Source organism: Notothenia rossii (assembly GCF_949606895.1).
Source record: "Notothenia rossii genome assembly, chromosome: 7".
In the NCBI taxonomy this organism is placed as follows: Eukaryota; Metazoa; Chordata; class Actinopteri; order Perciformes; family Nototheniidae; genus Notothenia; species Notothenia rossii.
This window is the reverse complement of record NC_136905.1, coordinates 51,540,170-51,558,086: the sequence shown is the minus strand read 5'-3', so window position 1 is coordinate 51,558,086 and position 17,917 is coordinate 51,540,170. Positions and strand designations below refer to the sequence as shown.

The 17,917-nt window shown below is 41.9% G+C and overlaps 2 protein-coding genes across 2 annotated transcripts in view; both read left to right on the top strand.

Annotated features, from left to right (window-relative positions):
- gabrr2a (gamma-aminobutyric acid type A receptor subunit rho2a) overlaps positions 1 to 17,917 on the top strand; it is a 197,490-nt gene that overhangs the window by 97,649 nt on the left and 81,924 nt on the right. The gene's annotated exons all lie outside the window — the stretch shown is intronic.
- LOC307045618 (uncharacterized protein) lies at positions 13,299 to 17,859 on the top strand. The gene is made up of 4 exons (XM_079691392.1): positions 13,299 to 13,306; positions 13,412 to 13,620; positions 13,714 to 15,463; positions 15,569 to 17,859. The coding sequence occupies exons 3-4, from the start codon at positions 13,771 to 13,773 to the stop codon at positions 17,791 to 17,793; spliced, it is 3,918 nt and encodes a 1,305-aa protein (XP_079547518.1). The 5' UTR covers positions 13,299 to 13,306; positions 13,412 to 13,620; positions 13,714 to 13,770; the 3' UTR covers positions 17,794 to 17,859.

Sequence of the window (17,917 nt, the reverse complement as noted above, 5' to 3'; positions counted from 1 at the left end):
CACAAACACTGCAGGAGAGCACTTGGCATTCTCCTCTGCCTTAACAATCACAGTAGGTGAAGATGACTGCATGGTATGCGGTGGACCCTCAGCCCACACACGGCTGCCAGCCAGGCCGTTACCCAGGATAACATCCACACCACCAATTGGCATTACAGGACGGACCCCCATGGCGACCTCACCCTGCACCAGACCTGAGTTAAGCACAACAGAATGCAGAGGAACGGGCACAATATTCATTCCCATACCTCGCATCCGGACAAAATCCCCAGTTCTAGATTTGTCCGAAAATGGTAACACAGAGCTCAGAATGTATGAGTCATACGATGCAGTGTCTCTAAAAATCTTTACCGGCACGCTGATATCACTTCCCACCAATGACACGTATCCGGTTGACACAAATGCAGAAAACAGTGGGTCCTTCCACCCGCATGGCTCATTAATCTGCTGACTGAGAGAGATGACAGGTAACGGCACCACAGACACAGCACAAGCAGCAGAGTTAAACTGGCCTCCACAGTTCCCCCTTTTAGCCTTAGCTTTTGGACAGTCAACCTTCCAGTACCCTCTCTCCCTGCAGAAATGACAGAATTCCGAATCACCCTGTGGCTGACCTCGCATCTCACGCTCACCCCAGTGCGGATTAACGTTCTCTTCCCATCTCCCTGCTGCACGATACATACCAGCTTCCTCCTGGACCCTGAGGTCGCGACCGCCCCTGTGCGTTAGCACATAGTCATCTGCCAGAGCAGCAGCCTCTGCAGCAGTTTTCACCTTACGCTCGCTGATGTAAACCGCAATGTGGCTGGGCACAGAATTTTTAAATTGCTCCAACACCATCAACTCACATAATGCGACATACGTATCCACTTTCAAAGAGTTACACCACCTACTGAAAGAGGTAACCAGATCCCTGGCAAACTCAACATGTGTCTGCCTGCTAGACATCTCCCAGGACAGAAACCTCTGTCGATAGGCCTCAGGGACCAACTCGTAAGCCTTCAACACAGCAGTTTTAACCATGAGGGTCTAGTGGTATGATTCTCGCTTTGGGTGCGAGAGGTGCCGGGTTCAAATCATGGACGAGCCCCCATATGTTACAACCCGACACCTGGGCTGCAACATAAAGCGGGGAGGCGAGACGAGGGGTATGATATAATGTTCAGTGTTTCCCACAGAATTTGATTCTATTTGTGGGGGCACAGCACCGCACCCCCCAGCAAGAAAAGCCAAAGGCCCCTCAACCTATTCGGGTGGTCCACGCATCCACCCCCCCCTCAAATAAGATAATACATGCGAGTTCATGGCTACTAAACAACGTTCTTGTTGCTCTGCGTTGCGTTGTTAATGAGTGAAACACACCGGAGTTGAGGATCTGTGGGGTTTATTCTCCCAAAAATATAATTTACAATTTAGGCATTTAGCAGACGCCTTATTCCAAAGCGACTTGCAATGACCAATTACAGTCCTCTGACCCCCATCACCATCAGGGGGAAGGATGTGGAGGTTGTGAACAGCCACAAGTTCCTGGGAGTGCACTTAAACAATAAACTGGACTGGACAGACAACACCGATGCTCTCTTCAGGAAGGGACAGAGTAAGCTGTTCTTCCTGAGGAGGCTCAGGTCATTCAACGTGTGCACGAGGCTGCTGCAGATGTTCTACCAGTCTGTGGTGGCCAGTGTGCCCTTCTTTGCCATGGTGTGCTGGGTTGGAAACACAAACACTAGGGACACTGGCAGGCTGAACAAGCTTGTGAGGAAGGCTAGCTCTGTAGTTGGAGTACAACTGGACAATCTGGAGGAGATGGCAGAGGGGAAGACGAGGGGGAAGCTCGACAGCATCCTAGAGAACCCCTCCCACCCACTCCGCGCAGAGCTATTGAAGATGAGGAGTACAGCCACAGACTCATCCCTCACCAACAACGCACAAAGCGCCTCGGACAGTCCTTTGTGCCTGTAGCCATCAGGCTGCACAATAATGGGTTAATGATGAAAAAGAAATACAATTAAATCACTGGACATAAATATACACTGTTTCCACAACCCATGTTAACATATTATTAGTAGTAGACCAAATAGGTAGATAGATATGTCACTATATGTACAGATGTCCATGTTCACTTTTCACTTTGTCACTTTAACTTATTCCGTACTTTATAATTTAGATGACCAAATATGTATATATGCTGTTATTTTACTCTTATTTTTACTCATCTCCTATTTCATAGTCTTTTATTATTATTAACATTTTTTTCTTGATTTTATTTATTTTTGATTTTATTAATCTGTGCGAATCTTTGCTGTCCTGTTTTTTCACGCTTACCCTGTTGCTGCTTTGTACAACTGAATTTCCCCTCGGGGATTAATAAAGGTTCATCTTATCTTATCTTATCTTACAGGGACATTCTCCCTGGAGTAACCGAGGGCTAAGTGCCTTACTCAAGGGCACACTAGTAGTGGTGTTCCAGGCAGGATTTGAACTCGCAACCTTACGATCATCATCCCACCTCACTATCCATTAGACTACCAAAAAAAGAAAAAGAATAATAATACTTTTTTTTTCTTTATGATATCCATTTGTGATGGACGATATTTAATTGCTACAGGTCTCTGACGCTGGCACAGGGAAAGTGCCCAGAGGAGACAGAGAGCGACGTATCCGGCTGGGCTCTTTCTTGAAGGCTTCCGGCCAGGTGTAGCTCATCAAGGCTTATGCAGCTCGTCACACAGGTGCAGCTCGTCAGGCAATGGAACCTGCAAACACAAACACACACACACAACCAGACGGCACCCCACATGGTGTGGAGGGGTCGTCACGATAAGTGATCTCTACAATAAAACAGTTTAGTGCAGGATGTACAAAGATATTAATAGGAGGAGGTGCAAAACAGAAAAACGAATTAACCTTTATTAACACATTAAATAATACTTTAGATTAAGGTCTTCTTTTAAATAAGAAAAAAACTTTGGGGGTATCTATCGACAGATAAATATTAAGCCTGACAAAGTACTTAACGTCTAATATATTGCTTTCCTGCAATGTTAACTATGTTGTAGCACTTATTTTAACTGATATTATAGATATACTCTTATGTATGTAGATAGTATAAGAAATGTGCATAATATGACAGTTTAATGGTGGAGGTACACACATATTGATAGATGTCCAGGGACGTGCACAGACATTTGGAGGGGCTATTGCTCTAAACTGGAAAAAGCCCCCCCCCCCCCCCTCTTGTTTTTAATGTAAAAGGTTCATGAAATAAAATGGGGTGTGCTGGACTTCGAATCTGGGAAAGCAAGTTTGAGTACCACTACAGTCAGCATGTCGTTGTGTCTCTGGTGACACTTCACCCAAAATTGCTCCTGTGGGGATTGTCCACAGTACTGAATGTACAGATGTAGCGTTTCATTTCAGACGCCTACCCGTGTGGGTCCGTGATCTGCACGGGGTGGGCCCCTGCTGAAAAGGAAAACCCCCCCGCAGGACTTGATACGCCCCCTTGATAAATAAATGTAATTTTAATTAAACCAGCTGCAATGGATCATGGATCCAACTGGGGGAGCCGTGAAAAGCTGCCACACTGGAACTCATGTGAAATAAACAGCTGATCGATCTACAGGTGTCTCATATAGCGGATATTTGTTAAGATCCATATGTCACGGATAGGATAATATTATGTGCTAAATAAGAGACATGTAATCATTTACAAAACATCACCATGTTTTTATTTAACAAAATAATGTTGTTTAATTCGCGTAGGTGTAAATACAAAACCATCGCTTTGTTTTTAGATCAGGAAATGCAGCCCGGCTCAAACAAACGATTTTCAATCATCATCCTCAGGATCATTTAATGTATCATATGTTTGCGAATTGAAATGAATGCACTAATACATGTAGTTTAATCCACGTGAGTTACAACAACAAAAATAATCGCTTTGTTTTTATATCACATCCGACCGGAGGAAAATGCAGCACGGCTCTCACTACCGATAATCCTAATCCCACGGGCAAACAATAATATGTACAGTGTTAATAGTTTACTGTATTATTAGTGTCTAATATTACTGCTATAACAATCACACATTGAGTTGTTAAAATCAGACCTTATTTTTTTTTTTAAACAGTCTGAATGAAACGGCAGCTCTCAGGTGATCAAGTGTGTGTTTACCAGTATTGGGACTCGTGTTACAAACTAACGCACACAACTACCTAGTAACTAATAACGTTACTAGTTAACTATTCCCATTCAGTAACGCCGTTATAGTAACTGTGATTTAAATGGGTGCGTTACTGCGTTACATTATGTGATCCAACTGAACCGAATCTCCCTGCGGATGTAATTTACAGGCGAATACAGCGATGTCCTCTCACAGTACCATGGAAAAGTGAAAGTGACCAGAGAGGAGTGATGATTGGTTAACGCGGGGTAACATTTCAGGGTAAGCCAATCAGAGACAGAGTTGGGCGGGTCTTGCCTTATGGGGAAAATACACACACACAAACACTTGCTAAGGCTAACACACGCACATACACGGCAACGCCCACCACCAGCACACACACACTATGGCAGATGCAAGTATCAGCGAGAGCAGCAGCGCATTTACAACTTGGAGATATAACCACTATTTTCAATTTGTGGGGATAAAGGACAAACAAAATATTACGGTCAAATGTAAACTGTGTGCAGGACAGAAAGCATTAATTGTCCACATCGAATAACAGCAATGCCGATCTCCTGAAGTCGCCAAAGACCCCACCGTCTCAACCACCGGCAGTGACCCAGACGGAGCAACACCATCTAAACAGCCAAAAAACGATTTTTTTAAATCGCCACATGTCAACCAGAGTCAACTAAACAGATTGATTGCTGAAAATAGTTTGTTTGTCTTCAGTGTCAGTCTGACCGTTTATTATTTATCTAATTGTTTCTGCCAAAAGAGTGTAGTTCTTGTTTAATTGTTACACTGCCAAAATAGTGTAGTTGTTGTTAATGTGTATACTGTGGTGATTGACATTATTCACCCACGGATCTATGGGTTGGGGTATTGTTCTGCACGGACATTTTAGTGAACCGGACTTCCTGTTTCCGCCGGTCTAAGCTTCCCGGGCATGAAGTTGTTTACAATGGTTTTCAGATGCTAAATAAAAGTCTAGCTTGTACCTTTGATACCCCGCCTCCGACTCCCATCTCTCGGCACCACAACACTGCCAAAAGAGTAGTTGTTTTTATTTCATATTGCACTACTTAGAACTTGATTGTTGAGGCCGCAATAAAGATGCCTGCTTTATTGTTATTGCACAGATTACAGGTACTGAGACAACGAAATGCAGTTTAGATTCTAACGGTGCAACAAGCAGTAAAGTCCAAAGTAATGTACACAATCTACAGAATAAAATATAGAATTAATTGAATGATGAATAAACAGTGAGGGGTATGAATACACTAGATATACACAGCAGCCTGTGAGCAGTATTAACAGTGTGTATGAATATGCTAAGATATATAAAGTATGAAAACGGTAAGCAGTGCAAGTATAGCATACATGCCAACCTTTCCAAATCCAAAAGAGGTAGGTTTGTGCGCGGCAAATGTGCACGCCCAAATTAGGTAATCAGAAGAAATGGAACCCCAGTAATCACATGTATAAACCATGTATTTAAAATATATTGCATAATTTTATGCATTTTTCAGAAAAAGTGGTAGTTTGGTAAACAGTGACATCAACGACATGTCTGGTCTGTAAAATGCCCGAAAAGTAAAAGAATGGGAGATAAATATCCCAAAGTCTCCATATTTTATTATATTTTTAATGTGTTTCTGGTCCTCTTTCAGTTGAGACAGTGTAGATGAAGGATGTGTCAGGATGTAGAACTCTTGTGTGAACATTGGATAAAGCCAGGTTCATATTCTTGTTTCATGTTGTTGACATATTAGAGTCAAAGGTTTGCACAGAGCGAAATATCTTTGTGTTGCGCCATAAATCAGAAAATACTGCATTAAAAAAGTCATTTCCTGCATTTCTTTACTGATAAAGTGTGATATAAATAATGTACAGGCTTTCAGATTGCTGTAGTTCACTAAACACATTAACGACATGTTTGGTGTTGAAAATGTCAGAAAAAGTGAAAGAATGGGAGATAAATATCCCCAAATCTCAAAATTGCATTATATTTTGTGTGTGTTTGTGGTCCTCTTTCAGCTGAGACACTGTAGGATGCTTCCGGAAAAGACCAAACACTGGATGTCTTTCAGTCGCCAACATGTGTTTTCGAGACACTGATATTAACGGGGAAATCCTGCAGGACTCAAATGCCTCGTCGAGGGTAACGCTGCCTTTCCCGCAGCGTTACCCCCGGTCTGCACGTTGTTTCTCTTTCAGAAACAGAGAGGACTACTGTTTGTATGATGCGATCACGATGCAAATGATGTCCACCAAAAGTCGAGTCCAGTGTCTATGGAGTGTCATTTTTATTTGTTATAGTTTGGGAAGATTGAAAATCGGTAGGGAAAGCCAGCTAAGTCGGTAGGCGGTAGAAACATGTCAAAGCGGTAGACTACCGCCCAAATCGGTAGGGTTGGCATGTAGTATAGTATAAAATATATGGATATTAATTTCATGATAAACATTGTGGAACAATGATGAAACATGTGAATGGAAGTGGCGACGTAAAACTGACACAAAACAACAACAAACTTTTGCCGAGCCAATGGAGAGTTTCATCAGCAGCAGGTACAAACCACCAATGAGCGCTCAGCTCGAGATACCAGCGAGTCGAGAGAGTGAATTATATCTGCATTTTCTCTTTTGAGAAGCCCCCACCCCCCATGTTGCAAACTCTTTGTTTAAAGCTAATTGGCCATCGGAATGTGTGGAGTAAGTCTCCCAATGGGGATGCTCACATTCCACAGCTCCCCCCCCCCCCTTCTGTGATCTCCCAACCCCCAGTCTGTAGGTTTGTGTTCGCTGCAGCATGTCTGTTAGGCCCCGCCCCCCGCACACAGAGAGACACAGGGAGATCGCTCTTCTGGAGTGAAGAGAGCGGAAATAATGATATTGCAAGTTAGAAACGTAAGATGCATTTTGACAGACAAGATGGCCAGTCCGCCACTGCACCCAGCCCAGCACACGTAAACTGTCAACGGGGGGAGCCTCGCTGCTGGGGGAACGGTGGACCTAGTGTCCCGACCATACTTGCCAACCTTTAGACCTCAGAAATCGGGAGCATTTCAAAATGCAAAATTGGGGGGGGGGGGAGGGGGGTGCTAGTGGATCGCCGGGGCTGTTAGATTAACATTAACATGCTTATTGTAGTTGTAAGTGCACTGACTTGCGGCCTGTAGCACCGTCCTTGATGGAGCATATGTGTGGGCCCTGTATTTTACAGGAAAGGAGTGAGCAGTTGTCGATTCTTGTTCTGTTTTCTGTGAATATCTGCCTCACCCTCTCAGACTTTGAGTTGCGCGCGCTACTAAAGAGACGTGTTACCATGGAAACCAAACAATGGTGTAGCTGTATTAAAGTCCGAGTGGAAACAGTCGTGTGTAAATCTGATTTTGTCAGAAATCGGGAGAAATGCGGGAGAAATATGAGGAAATCGGGAGAGGGCAATGAAATCGGGTGTCTCCCGCGAAAATCGGGAGGGTTGACAAGTATGGTCCCGACCGGAGTGGGAATAATAATAATAACAATAATCCATGCATTTTATCCATTAATTTCCCCAACATTGTGGTAAAAAAAACACACGTTTAATCCATGTTGGTTTACTACAACTACAAAAAGCATCGGTTTGTTTTCTGATCAGGAAATGCAGACCGGCTCAAACAAACGATTTTTAAATCATCTTCCTCACGATCATTTAATGTATCATATGTTCGCCGAATTGACATGAAAGCACTAATAAATGTAGTTTCATCCACTTGAGTTTACAACTACAAAAATAATCGATTTGTTTTTATATCACATCCTACGGGAGGAAATTCAGCAGCTCTCACTACCGATTTTTAATCCTAATTTAATCATCATCTTCACCACGATCATTTATGTTTATGTTCCCCGAATTGACATGAAAGCACTGACAAATATGAATATACTGTAGTCAACTTCATTAAAACGTTATTAACGTGCCTAAACTCAGTAATTCACAATTTCTACGCATGACAACAAACTTTGTCCGTGTTTGGTTCTCTCGCCGCACAGTGAAGCGTTCCCGCATTGACGTCACTTCCGGCTTCCCCCAAAACTTCAAAATGAGTCGAAGGAATTTCCCCGCAATGTTCGAAATTATTGATATTTATCGGAACGGTATCGCACCTTCTTTTGTAAACGGTTCAAGATGACTAGTAGCCCAATATTTCATTGCACAACAGTTGTTGGGATGCTGTCACAGGCTCTTTAAACTGTCGCACTTTCTGTTGTTTCTATCGCGCATTGACGGTATGAAAGGGTCTGTGCCGGAAATATCAAACATTTAATAAAAGTGAAAAACAATGAACAAGACTTAACGTATTAATAATAATTAATTATATTTATTCCGTTTGGATGTTGGATTTTTGACTTTGTTTAGAGCAGCAGTGATCTTCAGCAGAGAGCTAAGCGCTGTCAGACCGGACCTAACCCTGAAAAGTATTATCATCTGAAATTAATCATTATGTTATTCATATTAAATACATATTGTATTTTTACAACTTGTATTTAGAAATACTCTGTTGTAATTATTGATGCATAAATGTGTTCATCCATTCAATGTGGCATGTGCTATAATGGGGTTAATGTATGATATTACGTAATAATACAATACATTATAATATATGATAATTATATTTTAGTTTTATTCATTTGTTATTTCATAGTTTCTCATTATTATTATTTTTATCGCTCATCTTATTTTTGATTTTATTAATCTGTGTGAATCTGTGCTATCCTGTTTTTCACTCTGTTCACCCTGTTGCTGTTTGAACTACTGAATTTCCCCACGGGGATTAATAAAGGTCCATCTTATCTTATCTTAATGTATAAATTGATTTACTTCAATCTACTGTACTGTGTAAAAACACCCCAACAATATTACAAAAAAATACTGTATAAAGCAAACTATATACTTTATTTGATCTAAAATATTGATGTTTTTTCATTATAGTAGCCTGTGAAAACCATAACAAATAAGTGATTAAATGCTACAGTATTCAGCAAACACAACTGCAGAGCTGCAAACATTGCAAACAGAATAAGTTCTACAACACCCAGTTGTCTTTGTGTATTTGTGAATGAAGCGCCATCTCATGGTTAAATCCCGTAATTGAACAAATGGGGAAATTTGGCAACGCCCTCTAGCAATTTGGCAACACCCCCAGCCACTGGGATCCGCTGGGCTTTTGACTGGGACACACCCATGTGAGTCCTATCTGGAGTGCTACATCTGTACAGATGTAGCGATTCATTTCAGACAGTTTGAAACGCGAGGGCCGTGATTGGTACGTGATTTGCCCTCCCTCAAGGGAAAACCTCCAGCTTGATTTGAGACCGCCCCTGTGATAGATAAATGTAATTATAATGAAGCCAGCTGCAATGGATCATTGATCCACCAGGGGGTGCAGTGGGGTTCCATACTGGAGCTCATGTGAAATAAAGTCAGATACAGTACGCTGGATGTACAGCGGAACTTTGTTAAGATCCATATGTCATGGATATCCTACTCTGTGCTAAATAAGATACATGTAATCATTTACAAAACATCACCATGTTGTTATTTAACAAAATAATGTTGTTTAGTCAAAAAAACAAACGGGAGGAAATGCCCGGCTCTCGATTTTTAATCCTAATTTAATCATCATCTTCACCACGATCATTTATGTTTATGTTCGCCGAATTGACATGAAATCATTGACACATATGAATATACTGTATTCAACTTCATTAAAACGTTATTAACGTGCCTAAACTCAGTTATTCACTAAAAATATTTATATTTTAATGGAGCCTCGTCGGCAGATCAGGATCCCAAAGCGTAGCGGAGGGATCCTGATCTGGATGACGGGTGTTATTTTCCCCATAAGGAACAAGTCGCTGCAAATTATCCCGCTTATTACATGGCCACATTCTCAACAAAGTAACGACATGACTCCCAATATTAATTTAAATGCTTTTATGGATTTAGAAAATGTTTTTATTGATTTAAAAAATAGTTGTATTGACTTAAATTGACATGCATCCGCTAAGAAAAATAGTCTGTGTTACCATTTTTTAAACAGTGTGAATGAAACGACAGCTCTCTCCCCCCTCCCCCCCTGACCTTTCTTCTCCAGCAGCTAAATTAACTGTAGGTTACTCTGAGTGACAAGCTTACAGTTAGTGACGTAACAACACCATAAAAGCTGGTGGGTTGAAAGCAATACGGGAGGTAAAAATAACTACAATAATTGTGATTTATTTATTGTGGCTTTTTGGTTTTTAGGTAAAAAATGTTAAGTAATTCAGGCTTATAGTTCATCCTTCTCTAAAAGCCTTCAACAATGACAATATTCATAGTAATTTAATAAATCCTTCCAACACACATTGTAAAAAATAGCCTACTGTAAGTTAAGAAATCATTCCAATATGTACATCTTCTGATGTAACAACAATAACATTATAAATAGTAACATAGCTGAACATGGTATTGCAGATTTAGCTTTGAGTGTTACTGACCTGAGATGTTTTTATTACATGAATTAAGGTGACTGAGATTCTGGGATGCAAACTCACCAGGTATGAAAAAGGTGACAAGGATCCGAGCCCCCGGCTCCCAAAGGATTTTTTAGCAGTCAGAACAACTAAAGCAGCAGTGTTAATAATAACAGAAACGCCAAAGAGTCACATCTAATAGAAATATATATAAGCATTTATTTTAATTGTCTAGCAGTCAGTTTATAATTTTGGCAGCACTGTTGAGCATTTTGAAAATGCATTTTCATGCCTCTGTGCAAGGCTTAGTCTTTCTATCTTTATAGCCACAAGGTGTAAAGTAACTAAGTTCATAAACTCAACAAGTACTATAGTTGGGCACAATTTTGAGATACTTGTACTTTATTTAAGTATTTCAATGTTTTGCTACTTTGTTCTTCTACTCCACTACAGTTCAGAGGTAGGCTACATGGTGTACTTCTACTCCCCTACATGTATTTAATACCTTTAGTTACTTTACAGATGTGGATGAATTATGTGAAATATAATCAAGTGTTAAATCAGACTTTAGTTCCACCTGGAGTAAATCCACAAACTACCCTGCAGTATACAAAGTCATTCAGACTAGCTGCACCTTTACCAGCTTTGAGAACACTTTCATGATCAATCATTATAAAAAATACCATATATGTTATTCTGAAATGGACCAATCTGCACAATGACTACTTTTACTTTCGCTACTTTCACTATATTTTGATGATAATTCTTTTCTACTTTTACTTGAGGAACATTTTGAATGCAGGACTTTTACTGTAACAGAGTATTCCTACACTCTGGTACTATTACTTTTACTCAAGTACAAGATCTGAGTACTTCTACTTTTACTCAAGTACAAGACCTGAGTACTTCTACTTTTACTCAAGTACAAGACCTGAGTACTTCTACTTTTACTCAAGTACAAGACCTGAGTACTTCTACTTTTACTCTACAAGATCTGAGTACTTCTACTTTTATTCTAGTACAAGATCTGAGTGCTTCTACTTTTACTCAAGTACAATATATATAGTTAGTTAGGGAAAGTTAGGTATTTTTTTGGCCATATCGTGAAATAATTTATTACCAATAGCTTTTTTTACCATATGTCCCTATAGGTGTCTAGTAACATCTCCCAATTTATCCACAGCCAAATCCTCTGGGAATCGCCTTGAGAGCCAATCAAAGTTGGGGTGCCCAGAGGGCCTGGGTAAAAATAGTGAAAACATTTTTTCTACCAAAAGTGACTTTTGAGATGTCTAACTATGGTTTTTTAGGGGTGCTGAATCTATCCCAGCCATTAGTTTTGAGTCAAAATGACTCCTTAACCCTGAAATATTGATCTGTCAAATTTAACCTATGGATTTGGGGTGAAAAATGTATTCTACACATTGAATAATCCACTCTGAATTTAAAAGACACTACAGTAATGACATCTGCTAGGTACGTGCTCAGTATAATTACTTCTCTGCACGTGGAGAATATCAAGGTAGAGGTATTTTGCAGCTGCTTTTATTCAAAGCGTGCAGATTGAACCCAGGCCTCCCGTATACCAGTCGAAGACACTAACCACTGCTCCAACACGCCCACAACAAAGTTACTTTCTGACATGGTAAGTAAATAATTTTGCTTTCTAAAGTTTAGTTGGCTATACATTTATTTATAGGCCCATGCATCATTTTTATCTCTTAGTTACAGCCTAAAATGAATGTTGCTAGCTAGCATCCAGCTTAAGTTAGCTAACATTAGGCTAATATCAAATCTAGTACCTTAGCTAAATAAACCATTATAAATAGTCTCTGTGTCATTGATCAACATTAATTGTGTTGTAAATTGTGTCATTTTATAGTGGGCTCACTATATGATTCAAAGTGAGATTATTGTTCATAGTTACACATAATCTATTAATGTGGCTGTGTGGACCCATTCTGCATGATATGTTTGATAAGTCTTGCCTTTGCCTTGCCTTGCCTAGTAAACAAAAAGAAAAAGTAATTGTTCACCGAGCTGTCTTGTCTTTTTAGGACAGTATGGAAGTTGATACCACAAATTGTCATGGTTTGAGGTGCTTCATCTGTGGTGGTCCTGGGACTGAAATGCAAAAACTCTCAAAAGTCACTCACAAAGGTTATCAGCAGCTATTATCTTATTCTGAGATCGTAGATGATGCAATGCTGATCAACAGACTACATGAGGACTGGAATGATGGAGATGACCCCAAGCTGAAGTACCATTTGGATTGTAGAACCGAGTTGTACCATCGTTCGAGAAGTGTATCCATTGCGAAACGTTCAGGGTTTCTTTTTCATTATGTCAATGTTGTTGCCACTTTCTGTCAATCATTCCGTTCAACTCATCATTTCAATCCAATACATTTTGTGGCATGAATAAAAGCTCACGAAATTGTCTTTCATCCATCCAAAGGACAAGATGCTCAAGACCAACGATCAGACAGGATGAAAAGACGCAGCGTACTGTCTGGGCCAAGTACTTCAAGTGCTGGTAGCTCCACATTCCAAACCCCATCAGCACACCTGGTCTACCGTGATGTTTGTATCCTCTGCAATAAGAGCATCAATGTTGAAATGCATGTAAAATACCCTAGTAAGTTGCCTGTCTTCTACATTCTCATGAATGAGTTTGAAAGGTCTTTCTTTTTTTTCAAATTAAAACTCTCTTTAGTAAATCATATATGTGGCTATAACCCAGACACAGCCCGGAAGTTGTATCGTGCACCTGACAATCGCTTCCAGGACAGACTGAAAAGGAATTTGTTGGAGACAGCTGTGAGACGAGGAGATGCCTGGGGAGTTGAAGTTGCTGGTCGCCTGTCTGGAATAATAGATTTGGTAGCTGAAGAGGCACTGTATCATCTTCGGTGCAGGTCCCAGTTCGAGAACCCAGTTACAAACTCTGGGGTAATATATTTTTTTCAAGACCAGAAGTCCCAGACTCTGTAGACAAGGTTCTGAAGCCAATCATTTCAATTAAAAGTTGTTTTTCCCCCACAGGTCGGACGGCCTACAGATGAGGAGAGGCAGTTGCTGTTTGAGAAACTGTGCAAATGGATGGATGAAGAAGTGGAGCATGGTGTAACAAGTCTCGCTGAGATCCACATGAAGATGGAAGAACTTGACCCCACGGAGGACAAAAGTCTCACATATGGACGGATGTATCTTAAAAAAAAGCTTCAGGAACATTATGAGGAGTCTCTCTGTTTCACATTAGATGAGGGAGGAAGATTCATTGTGTGGCTAAAAGACACTACAGAGGCAATCCTCCGAGACTACCATCAGCAGGTCATCAACCCCTCACAAACCATGGATGATTCTGCACTTAAAGACCTCATAATTTCCACTGCCATTCATCTGATCTGTGGAGACTTGGGAAGAGTTTCACTCGACACAAAGCAGTATCCCTCAGTAGACAGCATGACCAATACACAGAGCCAACTTGCTCTGATTCCTGACAGCCTCAAGCAGTTGCTGAAGGCAATTGTAAAAACTGACGAAAAGGTGGCAATGTGGGGACAGAACCTGCTGAAAGCATACCGCCCTCGATCAGGAGTTATGCCCTCCCAACTTGGACTTACAATTCAGCTTGACCACATGTTTGGATCAAAGTGGTTGATTGACCGTATTCATCACTTAGGATACTCTGAATCATATGTTGAGCTCCATCACTACAAGTATTGTTACTTGAACGTGAAAAATGGATGTGGTAGCATGGACCAGGATACCATAATCACAGATGAAGATGGTATAGATGTTGTGGAGCATGAGGAAGCAGAGGTCGATGCAGTCCTATCTGCAGAACAGCCAGAGGAGCAAGAGGAGAGTGGTTCTGGAATGCATGAAGAGAATCAGCAAACATTTGCCCTCTTTGTTCCTGCCGATAGCACTGTTCATCAATGTGTTGGTGATAATATAGATCTCAACATTGCCTCACTACAAGGAAACACAGCATTCCATGCAATGGGCATGATCAGAGTAACTTCTCCTGCTCCAGCAACAAGACAACATGAGCTTCACACAACCATACCAAGGAGGAACATGGCAGTTGAGGAAAAGGTAGCAACTCTCAAAGCAACAGAGGTGAAAATACTGTCCTTTGTACCAAAAAACAAAGCAGGATTGGCAGACATCCGTTTGGTTCCCATAGCTGATCTCCACCAAGACCCTCCGGTTTTGAAGTCAGGGGACATTGGTTGGATGGCAGGATGGGCTATCAAGAATTACAACGCCACATTTGAACATCCGAACTGGAATGGCTTCATGAAATCCATACATCAAACTGAATGCAGGAAAAAGTCCCTCATTGAGTTTCTTCCAATCATTGAGGGTGACCCAAACGAGTACAGAACCATCTACACTACTCTAATGGAGTGCCTACGCAGCGGTCAGTCTCCTGCTGTCATCACATTTGACATGCCAATATGGCTGAAAGCAACTCAGATAGTTCTCCAGTCTGACTTGCCCATCATCACTAGACTAGGAGGGTTTCATCTCCTGAAAAGCTTCCTGGGCTCTATTGGGGTTATTATGGCAGACTCAGGGCTGCAAGAGCTGATACAGCTAGTTTACCCAGGCAGCAACACTGCAGAACACATTCTCTCAGGCAGGGCTTATGCTAAGGCCATCCGGTTCCACCTTCTTGCATCAGCGGCAATTACCAAGTTTTTGCTGAAAGATGTTGCGTTCAGCGAGCAGGACTATGAAGACATGGAGAACTTCATCAGGACTGCAAAAGAAATGAAAAGAGGTAATTTGACCTTTCCCTAATCTGTGTCTCAAACTATCTCGGAGTATGCCGAATTATATTTTCTCATTATGTAGTAATACAATTAAAACTGTCTATCTCTAACAGGTTCCATGGACACACCAAGGATAGTCACTGTGTTCAAGGAGAGGATGGAGGAGAGGTTGAAGACTTTGTCTAAGGCTGGAAGAACACCTGCACTCTGGGTCTGGTACTATGGCAGAATCGATCTAATCAAGGTATTTATCAGGAGTGAGCGTGTCCCAGACCACACAGGTCACCTCAGCTGCATCATTGGAATGCTGAACACCTTTGCAGCAGCAGGGCACCATCAGTACGCAAAGGGAGCAAGGCTCTATGTACAACTAATGCAGCAGCGACAGGACTGTCCCATGTTCCAGGAAACTCTGTCCAAGTTTACTGTGTATGGCAACCATGTAGTCCGGTTCTCAGACCATGAGTGGTCAGGCACATGGACTGACATCACAATAGAAACCACACTCATGCGTGAGGCCAAATCCTCAGGTGGTTTAAGCAGAGGGCGGTTCCGGAACAAATCTGCTCACAAGTGTTGGGTTCAGACTCTCAACCACTTCTCATTCATTCACCAGGAGCTTGAAGGAGTAATCAACAAACGTAGGGTACCTATCCACACAGACATCACAAAAGCCCAGATGGAGAAAGACAATGACTCTGTTAATGCCATAGTTGGATGGTTGGAGGAAGTCAACCCCTTTGATTCCATACGGGACAGTAAGACCCTGGTATCTTTCTCGACGGGGTTCAGCAGCACTCCTGGGGACTCAGTCAATGCTGATCAGGCAGAGGAGGTTGGCAGAGCCATACAGGCCAAGATGGATGGGAAAACTGTTCTGGATGCAATGGAAACCAAGCACAAGGTCAAGTCATTGGCAAGCCTCAGATCTGCTCCTAAAATCAATGGAGAGAAGCTAATCACTGACTCACTCAAGCTCTTCAACCGCCTCATCATCATTAGTGAGCGTGAAGTCAAGACCAAAGAAGCTTTGCGCTTTGAGTTGACGCCAACACCAATGTCTCTATTTGACAAGAATCAGAAGTTGCGAAAGCCAGACAAGGCTGCCCTAGCAAAGTTCCTGAAGGCTTTTGTGGAGCCTGTTGAAAAACTAACCTGCACAAGCCTGGTGGTTGATGGCGGTTGGCTCCTGCACAGCGTCAAATGGGAGGCTAACCTCACGTGGAAGGACATCACTGAGAGCTACCTCCGGTTTGTGATGTCCATGGGTAGCCAGCACGTCCGGATCACTGTGGTCTTTGATGGATATGGTAGCTCCACCAAGGACCATGACCACCTGAGACGAACCAAGAATGCATGCTGTGACATTCAGATTCGTCCAGACTTAAAAAACATCATTCCGCGGGAAAGGTTTCTTGACAACAAGAACAACAAGGCTCAGCTCATTCTGCTCCTTGCTGAGACCTTCCAAAGAGCTAGGATCAGTGTTCAACTATGCTCTGATGATGCTGACACCTCCATCGTGTCTGCAGCACTAAATGAGGCAATAGAGTCTTCTGTTGAGGTGAGGGCTGAGGACACAGACGTCCTGGTTATGCTGGTCCATCATAGGGCAAACCACCCGGTCTTCCTCACGACAGCTAAAGATACATCTTATGATGTCAGAAAGATTCGAGAGGCACTCCCGGAGAGGTACCGTAAATACCTTATATTCCTACATAGCTTCTCTGGCTGTGATACTGTATCAGCAATTTCTGGGTTTAGCAAACCAACGTTGCTCAGCAAGCTCTGCCAGACTGACAAATCAGAGCGGGCCATGGATGTGTTCTGTGACATCAGAGCCAAGAAAAGTGACATCATCGAAGCTGGCTGCGAACTGTTCAAGAACATATTCCGTGGTAATCCATCTGGAGATTTGGAAGATTTAAGATTTGATATCTTCAGCAAGCGGGCGGCAGCTGGGAGCATCAAGCCTGAGAAACTGCCTCCAACTACAGGAGCTGCAGCACAGCACTCACTGTGGGCATATCTCCAGACCAGAGATTGGCTAATGCTACAAAGTCCATCTTTGGATGTCCTTGAGTATGGATGGAAACAAGGAAAACATGGTTATGAACCAGTCCCTACAACAGATCCCATGGCACCAGATTACCTTCTGAAGTTAGTCTGCTGCAACTGCGCAGGTGACTGTGGCACTCTCAGGTGCTGCTGTAAAAAGCAAGGAGTCAAATGTATTTCTGCTTGTGGGAACTGTCATGGTAACTCTTGCCAGAACATCAACCAGCCAGATGATAATAATAGTGAGGGAGATGCAGGGGAGTTTGATGAGGTTTGTTAAAATGTCAACTAATAACGCTAGTTTTGATTTGCAATTGTTCAATAAAACCACTTTTTATGGATTGTTTATGGAGTTGGAGTCATTTTTACTCAAAACCAATGACTGGGACAGATTCAGCACCCCT

Bases quoted from the DNA above. Each gene is read 5' to 3' on its own strand.
- LOC307045618 (XM_079691392.1), top strand. From the start codon at position 13,771: ATGGATGAAGAAGTGGAGCATGGTGTAACAAGTCTCGCTGAGATCCAC. The intron at 15,464-15,568 runs GTAATTTGACCT...TATCTCTAACAG, and splicing joins TGCAAAAGAAATGAAAAGAG to GTTCCATGGACACACCAAGG.